General features: G+C 21.4%; 1 protein-coding gene across 1 annotated transcript; it reads right to left on the bottom strand.

Annotated features, from left to right (window-relative positions):
• Nucleotides 1-209: 209 nt before the first annotated feature.
• Nucleotides 210-21723, bottom strand: LOC105360696 (uncharacterized protein C17orf104 homolog). Its single transcript, XM_011497674.1, has 9 exons — nt 21422-21723; nt 20419-20520; nt 18356-18744; nt 17556-18084; nt 16618-17094; nt 15512-16120; nt 12887-13052; nt 9857-10158; nt 210-287 (listed from the first exon to the last, which is right to left on the bottom strand). The coding sequence occupies exons 1-8, from the start codon at nt 21434-21436 to the stop codon at nt 9890-9892; spliced, it is 2556 nt and encodes an 851-aa protein (XP_011495976.1). The 5' UTR covers nt 21437-21723; the 3' UTR covers nt 210-287; nt 9857-9889.
• Between the last annotated feature and the right edge of the window lie 632 nt (nt 21724-22355).

The following is a 22355-nucleotide window of genomic DNA, read 5'->3' as shown; positions in this document are numbered from 1 at the left end:
CTAAATATATATAGGCTTCTTGATAAATACGCAGATAGTTGTTTTACTTACATATCATTGGAGTTAATCATTTTTACAGTAGTTGGACTCAGAATTTAATAATCTGAAGAAGCAATTAATTGATCCAAAATAATATTAAATTATCAATTTAAAAATAATCGAGTTCTATTAATTTTGATTCACCAAGATTGCTAAATATAATTATATATGTAACGTCTCTCACTTATTCTATGTATTTATTTGAGCGTTGATCAAAGTTAAGCAATCATGTTTAATAAAAAAGTAATCTGAAACAAGTTTTAACAATTGTCGAGTAATCAAAAATATTTAGAATTCATTTGGATATAAATCGAAAGGATTACAGTTTTAAATTCTTAATATCAAACAAGATTGAACAGTAGATTTAGGATTTACTATCTAAAGCTAAATAACAAATTAATGTAAACAACTACGAGGGTAATACATGTAACATTAACTTAACAATTATATTCTATTATGATAAGTGGCACACGCGAACATTAGATTAAATGAGGAATAACGTACAATTTAATAAAATTAAATAAAAGCTTATTTACAATATTAAATTAATATAATCTAATAAACTATTTTTAAAATAAATTTTAATTTCTTTAATTATACATACTATTTACATAACACCATAAATGATTGAAACGAAGGTACTGACGATGCGACCCTTAAATTATAACTCAATCATAAAATGGCATAAGCTATTGATTTTTTTATTGTTTCATTAATTAATTTTACTAACAATTCATTAAATATTTTATTATAACAATTAAAAAGATAATAAATTACAATTTTTTTATTTTGAAGTATGACTACACAATAAGACTATTCAGACATTACAAATTAGAAACAAAAAATATCACTATTAAAAAAGTCAATAATTGATTGTATCTTCTAGAAATAAAAAATTATAAGTATTCATAGTACATATCAAAAATTTTAATTGAAGATATTGAATATATTAAATATAAAGTAAAATATAATATAGTAATATCTCATAAAGACAAATATTAAGTGACAAATTATAATCAGTGATTATTATTGTATAAAAATATTCAATAAAATACGAACGATTCCACTTTTTTATCACTATCAACTAAACAAATAAGTTTACATTGACAGGAAAGTGAATACAGCCGATATACACAAAACAGATTGTTACTCGTCAGATATTCGTGATAAAAATGGTACCAAACTAGATTTACTATTATTTATTATTTATTATTAGAATGAACATAGAAACTATCATAAATTAAAATAAGAGTTAGGAGAGGAGTACGAGAGGAAATAAATATATTTTATTATTATATATTTCATTTTCATTAAATCTATAAGATAACACTTTCTACTCACCGTAATAACTTACATTTCTATTTTGTAATAAAATTTCTTTTAATTTATAAGTATCTCAAAAAACTATTCAATTGTAATTCTTCATCATCTGAAAGATGCTAAAAAATTTTGTAGTTCAAAATATAATAGAATTTTTAAATATACCAAAGTGTACATTCGAAATTTAAATATATTAATTAAATCTACCAAAATCTTACTTGAAAAAATGTTTTGATTTTTGACTTACTCTATCTTTTAAAGCATTAATTTAAGATTTATTTAATTGTATAGGCCTTTTAATTTAAAGAATAAATGAGACGGAAGCTTATATGCAAACTTTTTTAATTTATGGTTGTTGAAAAAATTATACAAAAGCTTATTATTACTAACTTGCTTTGATCTTGATATTTTTTCAAAAGAAATTTTTCATACACTAACTGTGCCATCATACTGATTTTCGTATTCATTTTTTAATATTTAGAAATAGTAATTGCAAAATAACCTAATATATATAGAAGATACTTGTACAGTTTAATTATTTATTACTTTTATAAATACTTTTATTTTACACAATTTTAGTTTATATTTTTTCTTGTTTTTGTCTTAATCTTTTTTTAATATTTAAATATGTCAAATTTCAATGTGATTACTTTTTACAATATAATTACATTTTATTATTACAATTAAAATAAATTTAAATTAATTTGTATATAATACTTGATTAAATAGTATTTTATTTTTATTTTTTATTATTCATGATAGAAAATAGAAAAATATAAAATTCATACTGAATTTAGGTAGAAAATATTTTTATTTTAATATTTTTAATATTTTTCTTTATCAAATACAAATTATGTTAAAACATAATTATTGAAATATTGAAACAAAATGTTGTTTTACTTTGAAACTTTATTTTCAAAGGTATGTCATGGTACAATTTCTTTTTTTATAAAAAAAAATAAAACTAAACATAGTAAATTGCAGTTATTTGTAATTTTTCGACTTCTCTTTTTAACGATGAATAACTACTCTTTTATCACAAATTCCTCTATTTTATTATATATCTATAAATAATATTCGGCAGATATCGTAAGATTAATTTCAGAAATTAAATTAAAAATATTGCGTTTTTAAATTAAACAGATTATTTGCTATTTTTAATATGTGTATCTTTATTTTAAATTTTAAATTTCAATTATATTAAAATTACATGAATAGTTTTAAAATATATTATTAAAAAATATTTTAAAAAATGTTATTTCGCTATTATTATTTTTTATTATAAATTATTTTTTAATTTAGCAAAATAATTAAAATTTAGATAATATAAAAAGTTCATATTTATTCTTTTATCGCTAACTTCACTTGAAATTTTTAATTTTTAACAAAAATTTTCAAATTTTTGGATTAGTAAGATTATATGTTATAATTTTATTATTTATGGAAAACTTATTAGTTATATGTTTTTCAAATTTATATACTAATTTTATACAGACATTAATACGTTATAATAATGTTAAGATACGATAAATATTGCATTGAATTTTAAGTTAAATTATATCTAATTTTTTTTTAATAATTTTAAATTATTTAAAATATTTCATTACTTGACATGCGATGTATTTCAATTATTATCTAATTACTTAAGGATTTCTCGATTTCGCATTTTCATATCATTTATGAACATTTTTTTCCTATATCAAGAAACTACACTTTAGATATATTAGGAAATAAATCATTTCTGAAAAAAATATTTAACTTAATACAAAAAATACATTTTTGTATACTAAAAATTTATTCTCGATTATCAAATTCATTGGCAGAACAAATATATTTATTATTCGTATATGTTATGTTATATTTTATATTTTATTTTATCCTAATTAAAATTTTTTTTATAAAATATTCACTTTAGATTAAAAAAAAAATATGTTCAAAGTACCTTTTTATGTTTAAATATAAATATAATATGAATTTCATTGTTCTTCAACTTAATACCGGCACCTATGTTTATTTATCTTATAAAACAAATTAAAAGAGTAGATTTTTAAGGTGAACAAAAAGTTGATTTATTTTAATATATTAATATAGTAGTTAACTCTTAATTTGACAACTATTATTAATATTTTATATTATTTATTTATAGTTTTTGTTTTTATAATTCTGGATAGTATAATTATAATATATTTATGATATTATATATAACTGTTGAAATTAATATTTGAAAAGAAAGGTCTTTAATGAAGAAATATTAGTGAAATCTTTCCTAAAAATTTAAATTTAATTAAATGGACAAAAAGTGATTATATAAGCTTATTGTATTTGTTGACTCATATTTGTTCTTCATGTTTGTCTTGTCTTCACCATTTTCATTTATTTTTCAATTTACAATATTTGAAACTGTTCACAGATAAGCAATTTAAAAAATAATCGTTAACAGTTATTATAATATTAAAAATATTATTCAGGAATACAAAATATCAGATAAATTATTGTTACTTTTATAACTAATTAAATCATGTGATAGTTGTATATATGAATATTGATACAAAAATATGTACTTTCTATTATAAATTTAACTGTAGCTAGTTTCATATCATATTCAATAAATTATATAATAAAAAATGTCGTTTACTCAACATCAAATTCTACATATAATATACTAAACGTTATAGATATTTTATATAATAAAAAGATCTATAACATGTTTAATAATTGATTTCTTCTCATTCATTTCATTATATTTTGAATTTTAATAATCACCACTGTGACATTATGTTTCAAGTATATTTCTAAGTGAGACAATAATTATTTAAATTTATACAATAATTATATATTACCAAATTTTATTAAACAAACATTTTATTGTTATTAAATTATTAAGTTACCCCTGTTATCTATATTTTGATATGTGCACATTTTATTTAATAATATTCATTACATAGTAATTATCTAAAACTCGTTTTCATACAATTATTATATTTTATATTTTTTAATTGTAGTAATTTTAAATCAATTACCTACTTAGCATAAATTACTTATTTTGTGTTAAAATATAGCAAGAATCAAATATTTTGCTCATTTCATTCGAACAAAGTATTTATTTTTTATTCCTATTTATCATATCAAAACATATTTCAGAGAAATTTTATAAAATTATATTCCAAAGAACTCAATTATGGATATACATAGGTTAACACTATATAGACTAAAAATATATATCTATTGTTACAAAGTTTTTGATAAATAAACGAAATAACGACTAATTAATTGAAACATATTTTATTATTTATAATTTTTATAACAAAAGTATTAACTTTGCCAAATGATAAATAGCAAATTATAAATGATAAATTATTTAAAAAAGAGCTCTAAACGATATTAATTAGAAAGTATCTAACAACCTAAATGATTTGCTAATTACAAAACCATTAATTTATAAATTGCGTTAATAAATTCAGTTTTATGTATTATTTTGAAAAATCATATTATAAAATTATGATTTTAGAACATGTAATTAAATGCATAAAACTCAATATTAACATCGCTTCTTTTAATATTTTAACAAAGAACATTTATATAAATATTTTTGAAATTTTCTTAAAATTATTTGAAATAATTATGTATGGCCATAAACGTATTATTAGAAATGAAACGTATGACAATATACTTTATAAATTTATAAATGGTGTTCTTAAAATTTGATATTTTAAATAAGTACATTGTTTTTATTAACTATGACACAACTCACTTTAATTATATTAGTTAAATATGAATTATTTGATACATCTGCTGATGGTCATTGCATGTATTAATGTAATTAATATTAATAATATATTAATATATTAATGTATTAATGTATTAATGTACTATTAATGTAACGTATTACGTAAATAATATTTTTTGTAGTTGCATATCATACTTAATACGACTGCACTATCTTCATTATCTTTTCTATTTACTTTTCTTTTTTTTACTATCATTCTTAATCTGTTATCTTTTTGGTAGTAATTTATGTTTATTTTTTTTATTTAGTACATAATCATTATTATGCGTAGCTTGTATTTTGATTCTAATTATAACATCTAAAACGAATATTAAACGATTGAATTTTAAAGAATGTTTTTAGAATTTACAATAGTCAAATTAATTATTCAAAGTATAAATTATAAAATTATGTAAAACAATAAGAAATTAATAGATATACAAAATACAACAGATGTGATATGCACAATAAAATTAATATCACTCGTAGTCTATTCTTAAGTGATAAGAATTATTCATAATATCAATGACGATCATTCATTTACTTTGTCCAAGCATACTTATTTGAATAAAATATTACATTTATTGGTATAAAAATAAACCTGTCGCTACCAATAATTTTCCAAATATGATGATCAACACAAATATCACTTACTTAATCAAATATTTTTTTATATAAAAATTTTAACAGTTATTTTTTTAATTTTCAGTTGAACAAAGTTGTACTAATCTACAAAAATAGATTAAAATGTTGAAATTACTTTATAATTTTTAGGTATCGAAAGTTTTTAAAGGTGAAATAATTGATTTTTTATATTGTTTTATTAAATATTTAATTACTTAAAAACAAAAGAGGTTAATATAGATTTTATAATATATACGTATATATATATATATATATATATATATATATACATATTATTAATTATTAAAATAAATATATATAATTAATAACTAAAGTAAAATAGTTTTTATAAAAATTAACAATACATTATTGGATAATATGAAAGAGTGACAATATTATGAAATTGTAGTCACGAATTATTCAAAACTATAAAAAAACAAATATTCTTCAATTTATGCAGAGCAGAAAAATTCATCAATAAAAAAGATTCAAAATTTTTTCTTTTTAAAATGAATCACAAATACCAATAGCAAAAAGAGGATTTTAACAATTTTTATTACATATTTCTTATAAAATATGTGGGAACTCTTGAGTTAAAAAAGTTCATTTTAATTGAATTCACCGAATTGAGTTTGCTTAATTAAATATACAATTACTAAAAATAAGTTATATTATTGCTTTATCATCCACATAAATAGTTATTTTTCTTAATTTAGATTTTTCAACTCAGATTAAATAATAGTTTTATGATTTGCTTCTGTAAAATGTGTAATAATATACTGAATTCTGATATTTAATGTTTCTTTTCAAAAACCTATGTTTTTGAATGTAGGAAATGTATATGAACTACTTTTTCTATAATAAAACTAAATTTTTTTATAAAAGACTTATAAAAGTCTTATATGATTATTGTATGATCATTTAAAAAATGTAATACATTACAAATAATTTTATTACTGTAACGATTTATTAAAATATTTATAAAGTTGAATAAATTCACAAATTAGTTACACTATTAATATTAAATAATATAAGTTAAATATTTACGAACTTTCGAGATATAACATTTAAAATACTTAAGTTTAGCAGAGATAAGAAAATAAAAATAAAAATATTACTTGAATAAACAAATAAAAAATGAAAAATAATATAACTAATCGATTATTTTAAGTTGATAATATTTTTAATTTTTAAGAAGTTAAAAACGTAGACAGTTGATGTGGCTTCATTTGCAAAGTATAAGAATTTGAAAGGGAAAGAAAAAATATGTTCAATATTATTAGTAAATTTCTATACGTTTCTCGTTTTTTTTTTACTGATAGTGAATTTGAAAATGTACAAAAATAATTAAATTAAAACTTAAATAAATGGATTATATTAAAAAACCTAAAATATTTAATATCTCGCAATCATGTAAAACCAATAAGTGTTATGCAATATTTTTTATTCATTATTATTAAATGAAATTAGTAAATAAAACATTGATTTTATAGATAAAATTATTATTCATACTATCAAAATTGTTTTATCAGTATAAATCACAAGTTTTTGGAAAATGTTGTGCCTGTGAAAACCTAATTTACACATTCTAATTATGTTATTTAGATTTTAAATTATTTTGTGAATCTCAATAAAGAATACATCAATAACTTTTAATTCATTTTATGAATATAAATTCAATTTAATTAAAGTAATAAATACGATATGGCAATCAACAAGAAACAAAACAAGTATTCTTTCTTAAAACATAATTTTAATTCTTACATATTTTTTACAGAAAAAGTATAAATGAATTTCTATACTTTAATATATAATTTTTTTAATTAGTCTGTTATTAATCAAAAGTTTAACATTTTCAATATTATTTAAAAATATAATTATTACATATTTGTGTGTAAATAAAAAAAGTTGATTAAAAATTATAAACTTTTTTTATTGTTTTGATTAAATTTATAAGTTTTTTATTCTATTCCAATTTAATAAAATAAATAATTTAAAGTACATAGAATGGAATTATGGAACAGTTAAAAAAATAATACTCAAACAAATACTAATAAATCGTAAATATAGTATTTATTGTGGTATTAATACTTTATATATTTTGAAAAATAATTAAAAAGTAGTAATTAAATCATATTAATTTATTTGAAGAAGAAACAAAAAAAAGTAATGATTCAAAATCAATTAAAAATTGGTAATGGTATTATTCAAATTCACTGCATTGATAAATTAATAATAAATAATAATTATACAAATGACGATATTTTAAACTATAAAATTGCTTTTCCTATTTTATGCAATATAAAATTTGTATTAAAAATCATTTAAATATTTGTTTTTCATTACAAACCATTAAAAAATTATTAACTAAAAATCATAACATTAACATTCTAATTAGAAAAATCTTTGTAAATCAAACTAGTGTGTAGCGTAGTTGAACGATTCAAGTACGCTCGCACGCAAATATATATCAATCAATATACATATACATTACATGAACATCGGATTTGTTCAATTGAGAAATCATCCGCGTAATCCAATAATCTTTCTACTTTGTAATTTCAACATTTTTAAATAATCGACAATAATGAATAATTTATTTTGTATAAAATCAAATGAATATATTTTTCATCTTTTCTCTATCGGTTATGCATCGATCATTGCTTATGTTGAGATAATTACCATCCTTATTGGATATATCGATCATTAACTTAATAAATATTAATAAAACAATACTTTAATAACCTAATAATATAAAGATAATGAATTTATCTTTATAAAATCTTTGGAAAATGTAAAGTTTATTATTTATTGGAATTCATTAAAGCTTAAAATGGGCTACGCGCATTAGAACACTAATGTTAAAATAAAGCTATCATTATTACAATATGAACATCAAATAACGCATATTTAAAAAAAAAAACAAGTTGGCTATTTAATGTAATTTAAATTGAATCGAACATACGGAGTATACCGTAGAGCTCCCAATTTTAATTCGATTAATATCCGACAGATACGCACGCATAATATGGGTCACACATTTAAAGAAGGCCACATTTAACTACTCTAAAACAACTCATCTATTGTTTAATTGAGAAATTCGACAGTTTATATACAGAGATCAACCCGAAACATTCACCTAGTTATAAACAAATATTCAACTCGAGATTAGCAGATAATTTCACAAAAATCTAAAAATATCCCTAGATTTTTTTGTTACTCTTTTCATTCAAATATTATTAAATTAGAAAAATTAATTTTTATAATATTAAAATAACCATAAAGAATTAGAATTACTTAATTTTTAAGTAATTCTATTAAGTATACTTTTTAGCAAAATAACTTTGAAGTAGAACATTTGTATTGTTATTCTTTTATAAGTATCAATTTTATTTACATTTCAGAAATTAATATTCGTAGCTATTGAATTTAATTTAAATTAATAAAATAAAATTAATTTTTTTATGAAAAGAAATTATATACATAAAAAATGTATGAGTAATAAATTTGCATATTTTCATTATGTAATATCTCGAATCGAATATATTTCTTTTATTGTTTTAGCTGACTACAAGTAACGTACGTAAAAATACCTCATCAACGAGACAACTAACCATAGCATTCCGTTTTTGTCAGTTCGTACGTATAGCATTAGAAGTTGATATTTACAGCGCTCTTTTATTTTGTTTAAAAATTATTGAATTAGAAATAACAAATATAAATGTTAAGCAACACAGTTAAACACTTTACTATGAATCTATAGATCAATTTTGTCACGACTTTTATCTTTTTTATCTCATTCTTTCAATCGTATGCTTATTTTGGTAATCAATACCTATGCATTCATCTATGTGATCAATACAATGCGAACCATGTGTGCTTCATTATAAATGCATGTAATAAAGCGACATGATATCTTTAATAAAAGTTTTTAAGTAATGGTTAGCACCAAGAAATTCGATTACTATGATATTTTTATTAAATTATATAATTGTATTCTCTCTATTTACCTCCGTCCCTCTTTGATGGTTCTCACTCTCTCTCTCTCTCTCTTTATTTTGTTAATAACTTTAGTCACCAAAATCAGACAATGTAAAAAAGACTTACAGAAAGTATGATTAAATAAAGTTGGTATTCTTTTTAAGTACGGTCAGTAGTTTCCTCGTTAACTACCAATACAGCTCCAACAACTCCTATAGAAGCCGAATCAATTATCTCCTTAAAAACATCGATTTCTTTAGATTGCACATTTACTATAATATCTTGATTGGTTTCTACAATTTTGTTCTCAACTTCACTATCATAGAGAAGCGTCGCCTGCATAGCATTGAACATTGCAGTCCTTGCAAAGCGTGAAGCTTCCGTTAATTTATAAATGCTCTCGGCCAGTGCTTGTATGTCTGGAAAAGCTAAAGAGAAACAAAACCAATCTGTATGAGAATTAATTTAATAAAGGCTTTAATAAACTTTTTATATTTTAATAATTATAAATTTTTAATACGTTTAAAATAGTTTAAAAATATAAAAATTAAATTTTTTTTTATTGTATTACAATGTTTCTTTATCATTTGAAAAAATTCAATTATCTGTATTAAATATTTTATTAGATTTTTCAGTATTGTGAGTTTAATTAGACAAAATCATTTATTTACTTTTCTTATTGATAAATTAATTATAACAATTTATGATAGATTAAGACATTAATACAAAAAATATAAATTACTATTATAAACATTTATTATACCGATTACTTCCTTACTACATAAGATTTCTGTTAAAATTTCTTTTAAAAGATGAATGAGCATATATTAATCATTATGAAATGTAAACAGGAAAGCGGAAAGTATGTATGATATACATCTACCCTTATATTTATATACAATAAATCTAAAATAAAAATGTATAAATGTAATTTAGCCATTAATTATTAGAGTTTTATAGTTCAAATACATTCATTTTAACGTTAATAATCAAATACAATAATTTATGATAAAATATTAGTAAGCGATATTTATTATAAATGTAATTGAAAAATATAGTATCATTATATATAATATTCTAATTTTCATATTTCTATATTAATGTTGAAAGATATAAATAAGATATTGCGAAATAAACTGCATTAGTAGTTATTTTATTTATTGAAATCAAATAAAACAGAGATCATAATTCAATCATCAAAAACTAGATTTTTCTAACACATAATGACCGCTTTTGTGGTTAAATTAAACGTTAATATATTATTTCATATAAAAATCTAAACATTTTTTTTGAGCTTTTTATTTATTTTAAAACCAATTAAAATTATAATTTAATCATTTCTATTTACTTTTTTTCTAATAAAGATAATTATTAAAAAATCAATGAAATACTACTAGATATATATATTAACAGATTATATTTTTATAAATATTAAACGAGATTCAATAGTATAATCACTAAAATAATGTAAAGAATTTTTATATTTTATGAAACTATTAAAATTTTTAAATGTGTTATAAATTGGTTTGGATTAATTTATGTATTAAATACCTTTTTTATGGTTCTGAATTACATTTTGATTTATGTAGATACATTATATATTATTATTTGACATATATATTACATATATTGAACTATTGTAATATTAGAAATTAATATTTATTGAGGATACTTATAAAATGAAATATTTATTCTACATATTTTTATATAATTTATCGTTATTAATATTATTTATTATATATAAATATATTACATAAAAAATATTGCAAAAGTTTAACTACTTTCAAATATTGTAATTAGTAATACTTAAAAATACTTTTGTGCATAAATAAAATTAAAAGATCTTATTTATATTAATTATTATTCTTATTTTTATTATTTAAAAATTAAGTAATTGATTTTTCTAAATAAGTTATTTCTTCTTTGTCATTATATACATATATATATATATTTTTTTTGTTACGGATTGGAGCAACGTCGAAGAATTTTAAAAATGGGAAAAGTACAAGCTCTCGGACGCTTATGTTTGTAAACATTGGTTCCGTGAGTTCTAAGAGTGGTCTGCTCCTTATTGCCTAGTGTTCGACAATATTTCAGCATAGCAACGACGATTGACACTTTTCGAACCTTCCAAGGCAGTGTCCTAGACTTCTAGAAAATTCTGTAGCTTCGTACTGACGTCATCAAGACTTTCGGTCTAGCAACAAGCTCGAGCACTGCTGCCATGATAACATTTAAGAGCAGCTCGCCAAGCACAGGTGCTCACTGTTCTGTTAACATCTACTCAATCGTTACACACCGGCTTACTGTATTCCTTTTCGAACATTCAAACTACAGTTATCACTCACTATAGCTATACCAAGTACTTAGTCATCAATTAATAATCAGTCTGATTTAAAACAATCTACATTTATTATCAATTAATAATCTAATAAACCAACAGTGACGCCACGGACAATCATAATCCGTTAAGTGTTAAATTCAAGGAGCACAAGTGCCAAGCGTAATTTAAGAGTGAAATTAACTAAAGTATAACACCAACATTTATTAACGTATCTTAAACATACATATAAATTCAGCGATGGCTTCACGTCCATCTAAAACAGCTACGGCTTACAACAACTACGGCTCTTACGTACATCAACCAAAAAATATAAAACAATTCTTAAGCGTTCACGACAGCCACAGATGATAATATTCATCTCTTATACAAGTAATTATCAGAACGCCACTTAAACATGACACTCCGCAAGGACGCAGAGATTCACACCTCATGCTGCTGCGAGTATTAAATTTCATCAGCACGTAAAATCGCTGAAGAAACTTCACTGACTTAAAATCACTTATAATCAACATTCATATAATTATATAGCCATTAATTATAATCATATCATTGTATTTAATAAAAGGAACCCAAGATACACTGTGTGTTGAATTAAATAATTGCATCTGCCTCCTCCACTTGCCAGCAAACACCCCCACCTAACATCATCGAGAGGTTTTTAAGTCTGATCTGTCTGACCCCACACATATATATATATATATATATATATATATATATATATATATATATATATATATGTTAGTTTATATGTATATATATGTATTATGTTAGTTTCTACTTTTTATCCAACCTGTAAAAAAACGTTTACTTACCATTATCATCATGAATTGAAATACCATGTAAGTTTTCTTTTTGACGTTTATTCGTATTGGTAATTTCTTGTTTACGTCGCTCCTGAACAAATTTTATAGCATCTCGCCAATGGTCCACAGCATTGTGTATTCTTTGATTCATTTCAGCAGCTCGAAGACGTTCCATCTTAAAATTAAAGACGAAAGAATGGAAAATGTAGTTTATTAAATATTAAGTTGAAAAATAATAATATATAAATTGAAAGAAAAAACAAATATAGTTTTATATTGTTGTGTGTATTGATGTAATTAATGTTATAAAAATAAAATTTCTCAACAAAAGGTTTTTATAATTGTTAAAAATAGACAGTGTTTGTCCTCAAATACGTTTTAATGATTATATTACTAAAAATAAAATAAAATTAAAATTTACTTATTTCTATCAAGCTGGTATTTTAGTTTATTTCTTTATTTTTTTAAATCAAAATTTAAAAATCTAATCATAGAAAATACTAATTATTAGAAAATTATAATTATATTATCTGAGCTAAAATTTAGTCTACTTATAATTAAATTATAAAAAAAATATGTGCTGACTATCTAATTTAATTATTCGTGAAATGTATTAATATTGAATAGCTTATTTTTGCAGATAATTATATAAATGCATATCATAAAATAATACTCATTAGATAATAAGTTATTTAAATAATTTCAATCATAAATAATAAAATCTGTATTTAGAATATTAAAAAAAATGAAAATTGTTTTATACTGAATTACATATTTTATTAAATATATATTATATAAAATGTAATATCAATCAATATTATACTGTTATTTTCATACTAATTACTTCATTTTAGATCTTTGAATGACTTCACAGTCGCCCATTCTCATAAATTTAAGATAAAATACTTTATTTTCCTACGATGTATTAATATTCACTAATCTAATATTATATCTAATCGTGTAAATTCAGAAACATCAGCCATGATTCATTGAATTTTAAATTCGTTTGCAAACCTAAAAAGGTATATATTATATTTAATTGCAATATTAGTAGATTTCGCTGGTCTTATATTCGATCACACGTATTCATAGGTAATATTCAATAATATTGTGCCCTGCAGCTTGATCATCGTAATAATTCTCAAACGAATTCTATGAGATACTTCAACTGTTTAAAATAATTAAAATATCATTCATGCTATTTACAAGTAATTCTATTTTATTAATATTCGTAATTTAAAAATTGGGTTATTCCGCAAACTTTATATACTAAAAATAATACTTTTTATTTCATATGGTTGTGTTTATTTTATGTTATATTATAGTTTTTTCTTTACAATTTTTCTTAACACGTGTTAAAATTTTGTTGATTAAAATAAATGTCGCGGAGTAGTCAGTAAATAATTAACCAATTTTTTATTTACGATTTCTCAAGTGCAAATCTTATAATGTTAAAAATTCTTTTTTTAACATTATATTTATTTCTTCTAATGATTATTAATTAATTGATTAACTTCATTGTGGGTTAGTATCTTGAATGTGACTAATTAAACATACGACCTTTTGATTAAGTCAAAAACTTTATTTAATTATTATTCAATCGATACCTCTAGCAATTTCTTGTTTTTAAGTAGACTACATATATATTAACATTAAAAATACTAACTATTTTTCTGATTTATTTTATATTCATATTGGATAAGGATCGATAATTCTATGATGAATTTTAATTAAATTGCTATAACTTTAAGGATTAACAATTTCAGTTCCAATTTCGTTCTAATTTTAATGTCTTAACTAAATTTTCGAATCTAATGGATGCAATCGGTTTTTTTTATTAAAATTTTCTTCATGTATTTAATGATCGCTTTTTTCGAAAGACATTCATTATTATTGTTAATATACAGAAGCTGTACTTACAAAATATATTCTATAAAAATATTCCCTGTGATGAAAAGCGATCGTATTAACTGTAATTTAAATTTTTCGTTTCAATACATTAAAAAAATTGGTTAAAAAACTTAGTACATTTTTTTTTAATCTATAAAAAAATAAATGCCTATTTTTTATAATAAATTTCAATTTCTTTACCTTTTTCTAATCTAATGCTCGAATTTTCTATTCATTATTTGATCAAAATACGTAGTTATTTCTATATACTGTAATTACTTATAATATTAATTATAATTATATTTTAATTCAAAGTAAGTAAATGTATGTAATTATATAATTACAACACAATTTGGCTGTTTGTGTAAAATATACAATTAATGTATAAGCATAAAATATGTGATCAAATATATTGATAATTCAGTAAATATATAAAACATTACAAAAAAAATTTTAAAACAAAATTGCTCAGTTAAATTATTTGAAAATATGATGTAGTTTAAAACATTCAAATAAATATTATGTAAATAATGGTTGACTTTGATGATAAATAATAAAAAAATTAATATCAACATAAATTAAAATATTTTATTAATGATAAATTCATCTGTTTTAAAAGTAAATTTCAAAAAACATTGAATTTTTTTATATGATGAAAGTGCGTTTAATAATATTTTAGGATTGGCTATTGTTTTAAATAAAATGTTAATTTTCCGTACAATTTATAAATTCTGTTTCACTCACTTTTGTTATAAGTGTAATAACACGAGCGTGTTCTCGGAAGTGATCGATAATGAGTTTATCGACTCTTGATGGACTACCTTGAAGTCTAGGAATTGATATGTTGTTAGCACTTGTTACTTTTTTTCCAGGAAAATGCGCAGCGAGGCCAGCCTCACACTTCTTACGCTCTTTCTCCAATTGTTTGAATTGCTCATAAGTTTGTTCTAATCTTGAATATAATATCCTGGATGGGCCTGATCTTCTTGTTGAATTGCTATTTCTGTATCCTAAACCACTCTCGAATATAGATATAGACGATGGTACAGTTACTGGTAAAGGCATCACTGCATGATTCGAAAATACATTTGTGTTCGTGCTTTGTATTAAACCAGCATTAAAAAATATGTCAGTGTTTGAAGATATTGTAGGCACATTTTTTATATGCTGCTGTTGTTGGCGTTGTTTTAATAGATGATTGAAAAACTCATTATCAATGCTATTATTATTATTAGTAACAAGATGTTGCTGTGACATAAAATTACTAGATGAAAAATTCATGCTGTTTGATAAATCGTATCCAGTTGTCATTTTATAAGTATTTAAAATATTACTGGACCTTTTATGATTAATCTGCAAGAAATAAACAATAATTATGATATGTTATATTAAAATAATAAGCTTTTTTTATATGAAGTTTATGTTTAATAACCATATTTAGAAAACTAAATCATTAATTTGTAATTTTTTAAAATGACAATACATTTTATATTATTGTACGTATTATTATACATAATGCATTCTTGAAAATATTTGCAAGATAATAAAGTTACTTTAACGAAATGCTTTATTATGCCATAAAATTATTATTTAAAATAATTTCTTTAATTAAATGAAAATAATTTGTATAATTTTTATGTTAATTTATACTTGTTCTGTAAAATATTTGTGTTAATTGTTATGTCTTTAAAACATTAAAATTAATATTTTATTTTATTTAATAATTTTTATATTTAAAATAATGCTACAATTCTATATGAACCAAAAATAAATAGTTGAAATGTTATAAAAAAGAATTTATATTCTAAAACAATCTTTAATTAAAAATTATAATAACAATATTTACTAACTTGAGAGTTATGTTGTTGCATGAATTTCAAGGCATCAGCATCGTTAATCATCAAGTGCTGACAGTCATTAGCTGTCTGACAATTGAATTTGAGCTGTTGCAATTGCTTATATTCTTGAGTTGCAACAGCAGCTGTAGCTAAATTATGAGAATAACCAACAGGTGAAAATACCTGCTGTTCATGCAATTTGCTATTAACATCATTATTACCCTTAGAACTGAGCATCTTTATAAGAGTATTCAGTCTTTGGTCGTGTGATATTGCACTGTTTCTGTGACTATCATTATTTAAAACAAATTGCTGTGATTCAGTGAGATTTAAAGGATTAACAACACCCTTGTCCAAATGTTCAGTCGCCAATGACACTGTATCATCTAATTTACAGGTACGAGAATTTTGTTGTTTTAGATACAACTGCTCACTAGATATAGCAATGTTGTTAACAATTAAATTGGACATCTCATGATAATTTTTGTACTAAACAAACAATTTATCATATAGTTAATTCAATCATTTTGTTATAATTTGGTTAAATAATAATGATTTGTTTAAATGAACATAAGAACAAAATATCATTTTCAATACTTCAACAAGCCTTCAAAGGATACTACAAAATTTGCTATTCTAATTGTTAGAAACTGATCGAGTATATTTTAAATTTTAATTCTTCAGTTTTTTTTATAGTTAAGAAATAAATTTAATTTAAAAAATAAATTAATAAACTCTAAATTAAATTTTTTTCTTTGTCATAAAAAATTGACTACTTATATAGCATAAAGATTTTTCAAAATAAATACTTAATGAAATAAAAATTAGAAAGTAAATTAATTATAAATTTTAATAATTCTATTAAAAAATTAAATTTTTAAATTCAATAAAATCTTATTTTATAAATGTTTTATAAATAATTATAAAAATTGAGTGTAAAATCAGCTTACCTCTTCACATGTGCTTTGTTGAAGGTTATTGGAATAGTAATTGATAGGAGAAAAATGCTGCGATGATGCGTTTGATACAAAACCAGAATCAGCAGTTAAATCAGTTACAATTGAGCTAGAAGAGTATCCTAGACTATTAGCAGGCACGTTACAGGAATCATGAATGTTCAATATATCATTATGAGAATTTTGAGGTATTTTGCAACAAAGTTGCATTTCATTAAAAGTGTTATCTTCTGAATTAAGTGATAAATTCAGTGCAACATTTAAATCATAATCAATATTGTTACAAGACTGTAATTGTGAATAGTGTCCAAACAAACCCTTAACACATTCGTCATTAAACAAGGTATCAGACCAATTGGCAGAATGGGGATTATAATTTAAGTTACTGGTTGTTGTAATTAAACCGTTATTAGATAAAGGAGTATATGAGTTCTGCATGGAACTAAAGGATTCATTATTTATAACCTGAGCATGATATTGTTGTCCTGATTTTTGAACACTATTATCAGATATATGTATGGTTCTGCGACACAAAAATATTATTGCTTATTAAATATACTAATCTATTTGATTTTGTTATTAATAAAAAATTATAAAAAGTATCAAAAATATATTAATATGCCAAAATAATTAAATATTTTTTTATATTAAAACTGTATTCTATATTTTCTTATAAAATTTATATGTAAAAAATTTATAAATTATAAAAATGATAATATGAAATTGTATTAAATTTTTAAAACTAGCTTATTGATTAAAAACATAAAATTATTTAGTATTTATCGAATACATACCTCTCTACATTATTGATGTGTCCATTAGTATATAAAGTAGTCTTATCATAGTTTTGTTCTTCCAAACAAAGGTTAAAATTCAGTGAATTTAATCCAGTAGAGATATTTTTATATTCTTGGTCATTTCCATTTATATTTAATGCATTATTTTCTACTTGTACTTCGGGATAAGTCATATGAACATCATTAGTATTTGTGAGATATGCATTTTTACCTAATCTAGTCTTACAATCTAATGAAATTGGAGCCCCAACTTCATGCTGTTGCACAGTATCATTATAATGATTGGTAAATATATCATTACCAGTAATACAGTCATCATCTAAAATTTTAGCAACAAGATCATCTACCATAGAATTCCTTAAATCCTGTTCATCATCATCTAGTATCGTCTTTAACCATATAAATCAATTAGTCTTTTCAATTTCTTTGAAATAATATATGATAAAATAAAATACTAACAGATTTTCAATATATCATATTTTAGCTATATATACATAAAAAATGACATTATAGATTAGTTTATATTTCAAAAATTTTTAATTATGAAAGAAATTTCTTTTGATATATTTTATTTTCAAGGTAATCTTTTTATATAGTAATTTGAATATTTATAATTAATTTTAATAAAAGTTTGATGTAGTATACGAATCAAATTAGATAAACAATCATGTTATATTTATATTACTTCATCCAACTAAATGATTCTTATTTATAAATTTAAAGGGCAATAAAATTAAAATAAATTTATAATTATTAAAGGTATCCTTAACATTATTAATGTACAGTTAAATATCAAACGAATATATGTAATTATTGTATAATTACTAATAGTAATTTATAACTGTCACGTACTTTGATGCAATATTAAAATTATTATTAATATAAACAATAATCAGTAATATAACTTTCATTTTATTTAAATAAAATTTAATAATACGGAATCTTTATTCTAGCATTTCTTTGTATATTTTATAAATACTGTAATTAATGCCACTAAATTATTGTAAATCAGCACCTTATCAATATGATAAAATACAGGATGTTTTAAAAGAATTAATTAATTATAATAAATATTAAAATAGTTGTATAAACAAATTTAATAATAGAAACTAATATATTCTATATATAAAATATAAGAAAATATATAAGCCCTTATTATATCACGTAGATTTTTAAATGTGAAGTTTAATCATAATTAATTTTACTAACTAAATATAAATTTTTACAACTTTATCTAAAATTAATATTATACTATGAGAAATAAAATTTTAAAAGTAAGCAATAAAAAAAGATTAATAATAAGAGAATCATTAAACAATTTAATCATAACAAATAATAATAATGATATAATGACAGAGTACTTTAATAACAATCAATAACAATAGTTTAAGTTGCACTTGTTTCAGCATTAAATTCATTTTAATGATAATTAATACATTAATACATTTTAATGATTGAGTCAGTATAATTTAAATATATATAATTTATATTATAATAATTTAAAATTGTGTCAGTATAAACCTAAAAACATAGTAATGTTTTAAAAATCTAATGAAAGTAACTAAAAAAAATGAAAGATGAAAAATTTTACTCATTATAAGTATCTTTATTAAATAAATAAAAACATTTATAAATTAGATATTTCATATTTATTTTATTAAAATAAGCATGTCTTATTTAATATGTATTATACACTAATAGTTATATATTTTTATTGCTCAATTCATTATATATTATATTATCATAATTATAAATTGCTCATTACGTCATAATTTTTTTTACTGCACCCAAAAATTATAATATTATTGCTTCTTTTATTATGATTTTCTATTGTGAAACCAATAACAGATAGTAACATAAAATATTTAATAATAATATTTAATATAAAACATAAATAATAAAATATTCAAATATTATAATAAAACTGTTATATCTCACACAAAATATTAATAAAATTGTAGACAATCGAACCATTGTATTAATGATTTTAAAATAAAATTTATATTTTAAAATTAAATTTATTTCCTGATTTATATTCAATACATTTTAAAAATATTCACCTTATTTACAGAATCTCCACCAAGTAAATCGTAATTCCATGGTCTATACTCATTGCAATGATTGTCTTTCACTGCTTCGAACATACTGATGCTTTTGCTGAACTACAAATGGTATCAAAATATATATAAGACAGTTTAAAAAATACTTCAAAAATGAAAATAAATTGGCATTAATAAACCTGTAATTAATAAATTAAGTTTTTAATTTTATTAATTTAGTAGGTAATACAGAAACAGTTCACATATAGTACATAATATCCTTTTTTTAAAAGTTTTTGTAAATTACAAAAAAACAATTAAATAATAATTAATAACTTAAATCAGTTAAATAATTAAAAGAAATTGAATTAACGGTTTTTAATAATGTATATCTATTAGCTTATAAATGAAGCATATAGTTAACATAATATAAAGAAGCAAGTGTGATAATACTTGCTTAATAAGACAAAAAGATGGGAAAATAAATGAGAGGAACGTGATAAGTAAAATAACAGGCTGTAAGAGAAAACTTCATTTTGACAACGTTCACGTACGTTTATGACAGATACAGTCATATGTAAATTCATTATGAAATTTCTATGGTTACATTAAATGCATATAGTACCGCTCTAGATAAACTGTATAACCACCTGCACACTGTATTATATATTGATAGCTATGCTGTATCAACAGTAATATTTGATGTTCAGTAGCATAGGTTCATTTGAGAAAAAACGTAGATTAGCACGCGCATTAAATGATAAACTGTGTATGGTTAGAAGGACGACAGATCATTCTTTTAAATTAACGCTAAAATTATTGAAAAATAAAAAGCTTAATAATAAAAAAGCATAAAAATGAACATTCCGGAGGGCAAAGCAAAAACAAACGGGGTATACATGAAAAAAGAGCAAAGTAAAATCACAAGTTTTATTTAGCGATTTCGTTTTTTATCATTGATATCTGTCTTTACCTTATCACTAGCGCAAGCATTAATGTTGACGATCAAGTTATAATTACATGCCTCGAGTTGAGTCATCGGTCAGATGATATCATGTCTGACGCTCCTGGTGATACTGCCTGCCATTACCATTCTTATTCTCTTTTTCTCTCTTTCTCGCACCTTGTCGCAGCTGTCATAGATTTCATGATTCGTTTCCACTGCATTAAATACGAGATTTCTATTTGTGTCTTACCCACATATTTTTCCCATGTTACCATATATCATTATCAAATCGCCCTCAATTGTTTTTTAATTTTTGTTTTCAATTACTTTTGGTATGGATTAGTTAGTTTTATTATGTAATATATATAATTGCCATAGACAAATGAATGTACTGTTAAATCTTTATTTGTTTTTATGCTAGAATTTCATATGAAATAAAAATTTTTTTTAATCATATTTAATTTCAATATTGAATAGTTTAGATATTTTATGAGAAAAGTTTGCTATTGGTTATAAATCATAACATAAATTTATGTACACAACTGAATTAACTTAATTTATAAACTATAAGTTTCAATTTTACTTTGAAATGGATTATACTCCTTGTATTTATTAGTAATTTTGTGCAACTATATTTTTGTACGTGCACATTTATATAGTTACACATAAATATTACTTTTTTTCAATACTATTTGGTTTTTAGTAATGACTAATTTCTTTTTATAGCTTGTATGAAAAAATGCTAAAAACTAAAATTTTTATGAAGAACATAGTTTTATGGTAAATTTATATTCTAAATTAATTTAATTTTTCTATATGCAATATATATAATATACTATCAAACTGGCTATTTATATATATATCCAGTATTTTTATCTAATTAAAATTAAGTGATTGATTATTATAATATAATCAATTTAAAACTGCCATTAATTTTTTTACTTAAAATTTAATATTTTTTTTCGTAAATATAAAAATGCCTCGATTGTGATTTACTTTAAAAAATATTTCA

Source organism: Ceratosolen solmsi, unplaced genomic scaffold, assembly GCF_000503995.2.
Source record: "Ceratosolen solmsi marchali unplaced genomic scaffold, CerSol_1.0 scaffold47, whole genome shotgun sequence".
Classification (NCBI taxonomy): domain Eukaryota; kingdom Metazoa; phylum Arthropoda; class Insecta; order Hymenoptera; family Agaonidae; genus Ceratosolen; species Ceratosolen solmsi.
The sequence above is the reverse complement of the archived record's forward strand: the minus strand, read 5'-3'. Positions and strand labels throughout refer to the sequence as shown.

Bases quoted from the DNA above. Each gene is read 5' to 3' on its own strand.
- LOC105360696 (XM_011497674.1), bottom strand. The intron at 18,745-20,418 runs GTGAATATTTTT...TGGTTAAAGACG, and splicing joins GTGGAGATTCTGTAAATAAG to ATACTAGATGATGATGAACA. The intron at 10,159-12,886 runs GTAAGTAAACGT...GTTTCTCTTTAG, and splicing joins TTCAATTCATGATGATAATG to CTTTTCCAGACATACAAGCA.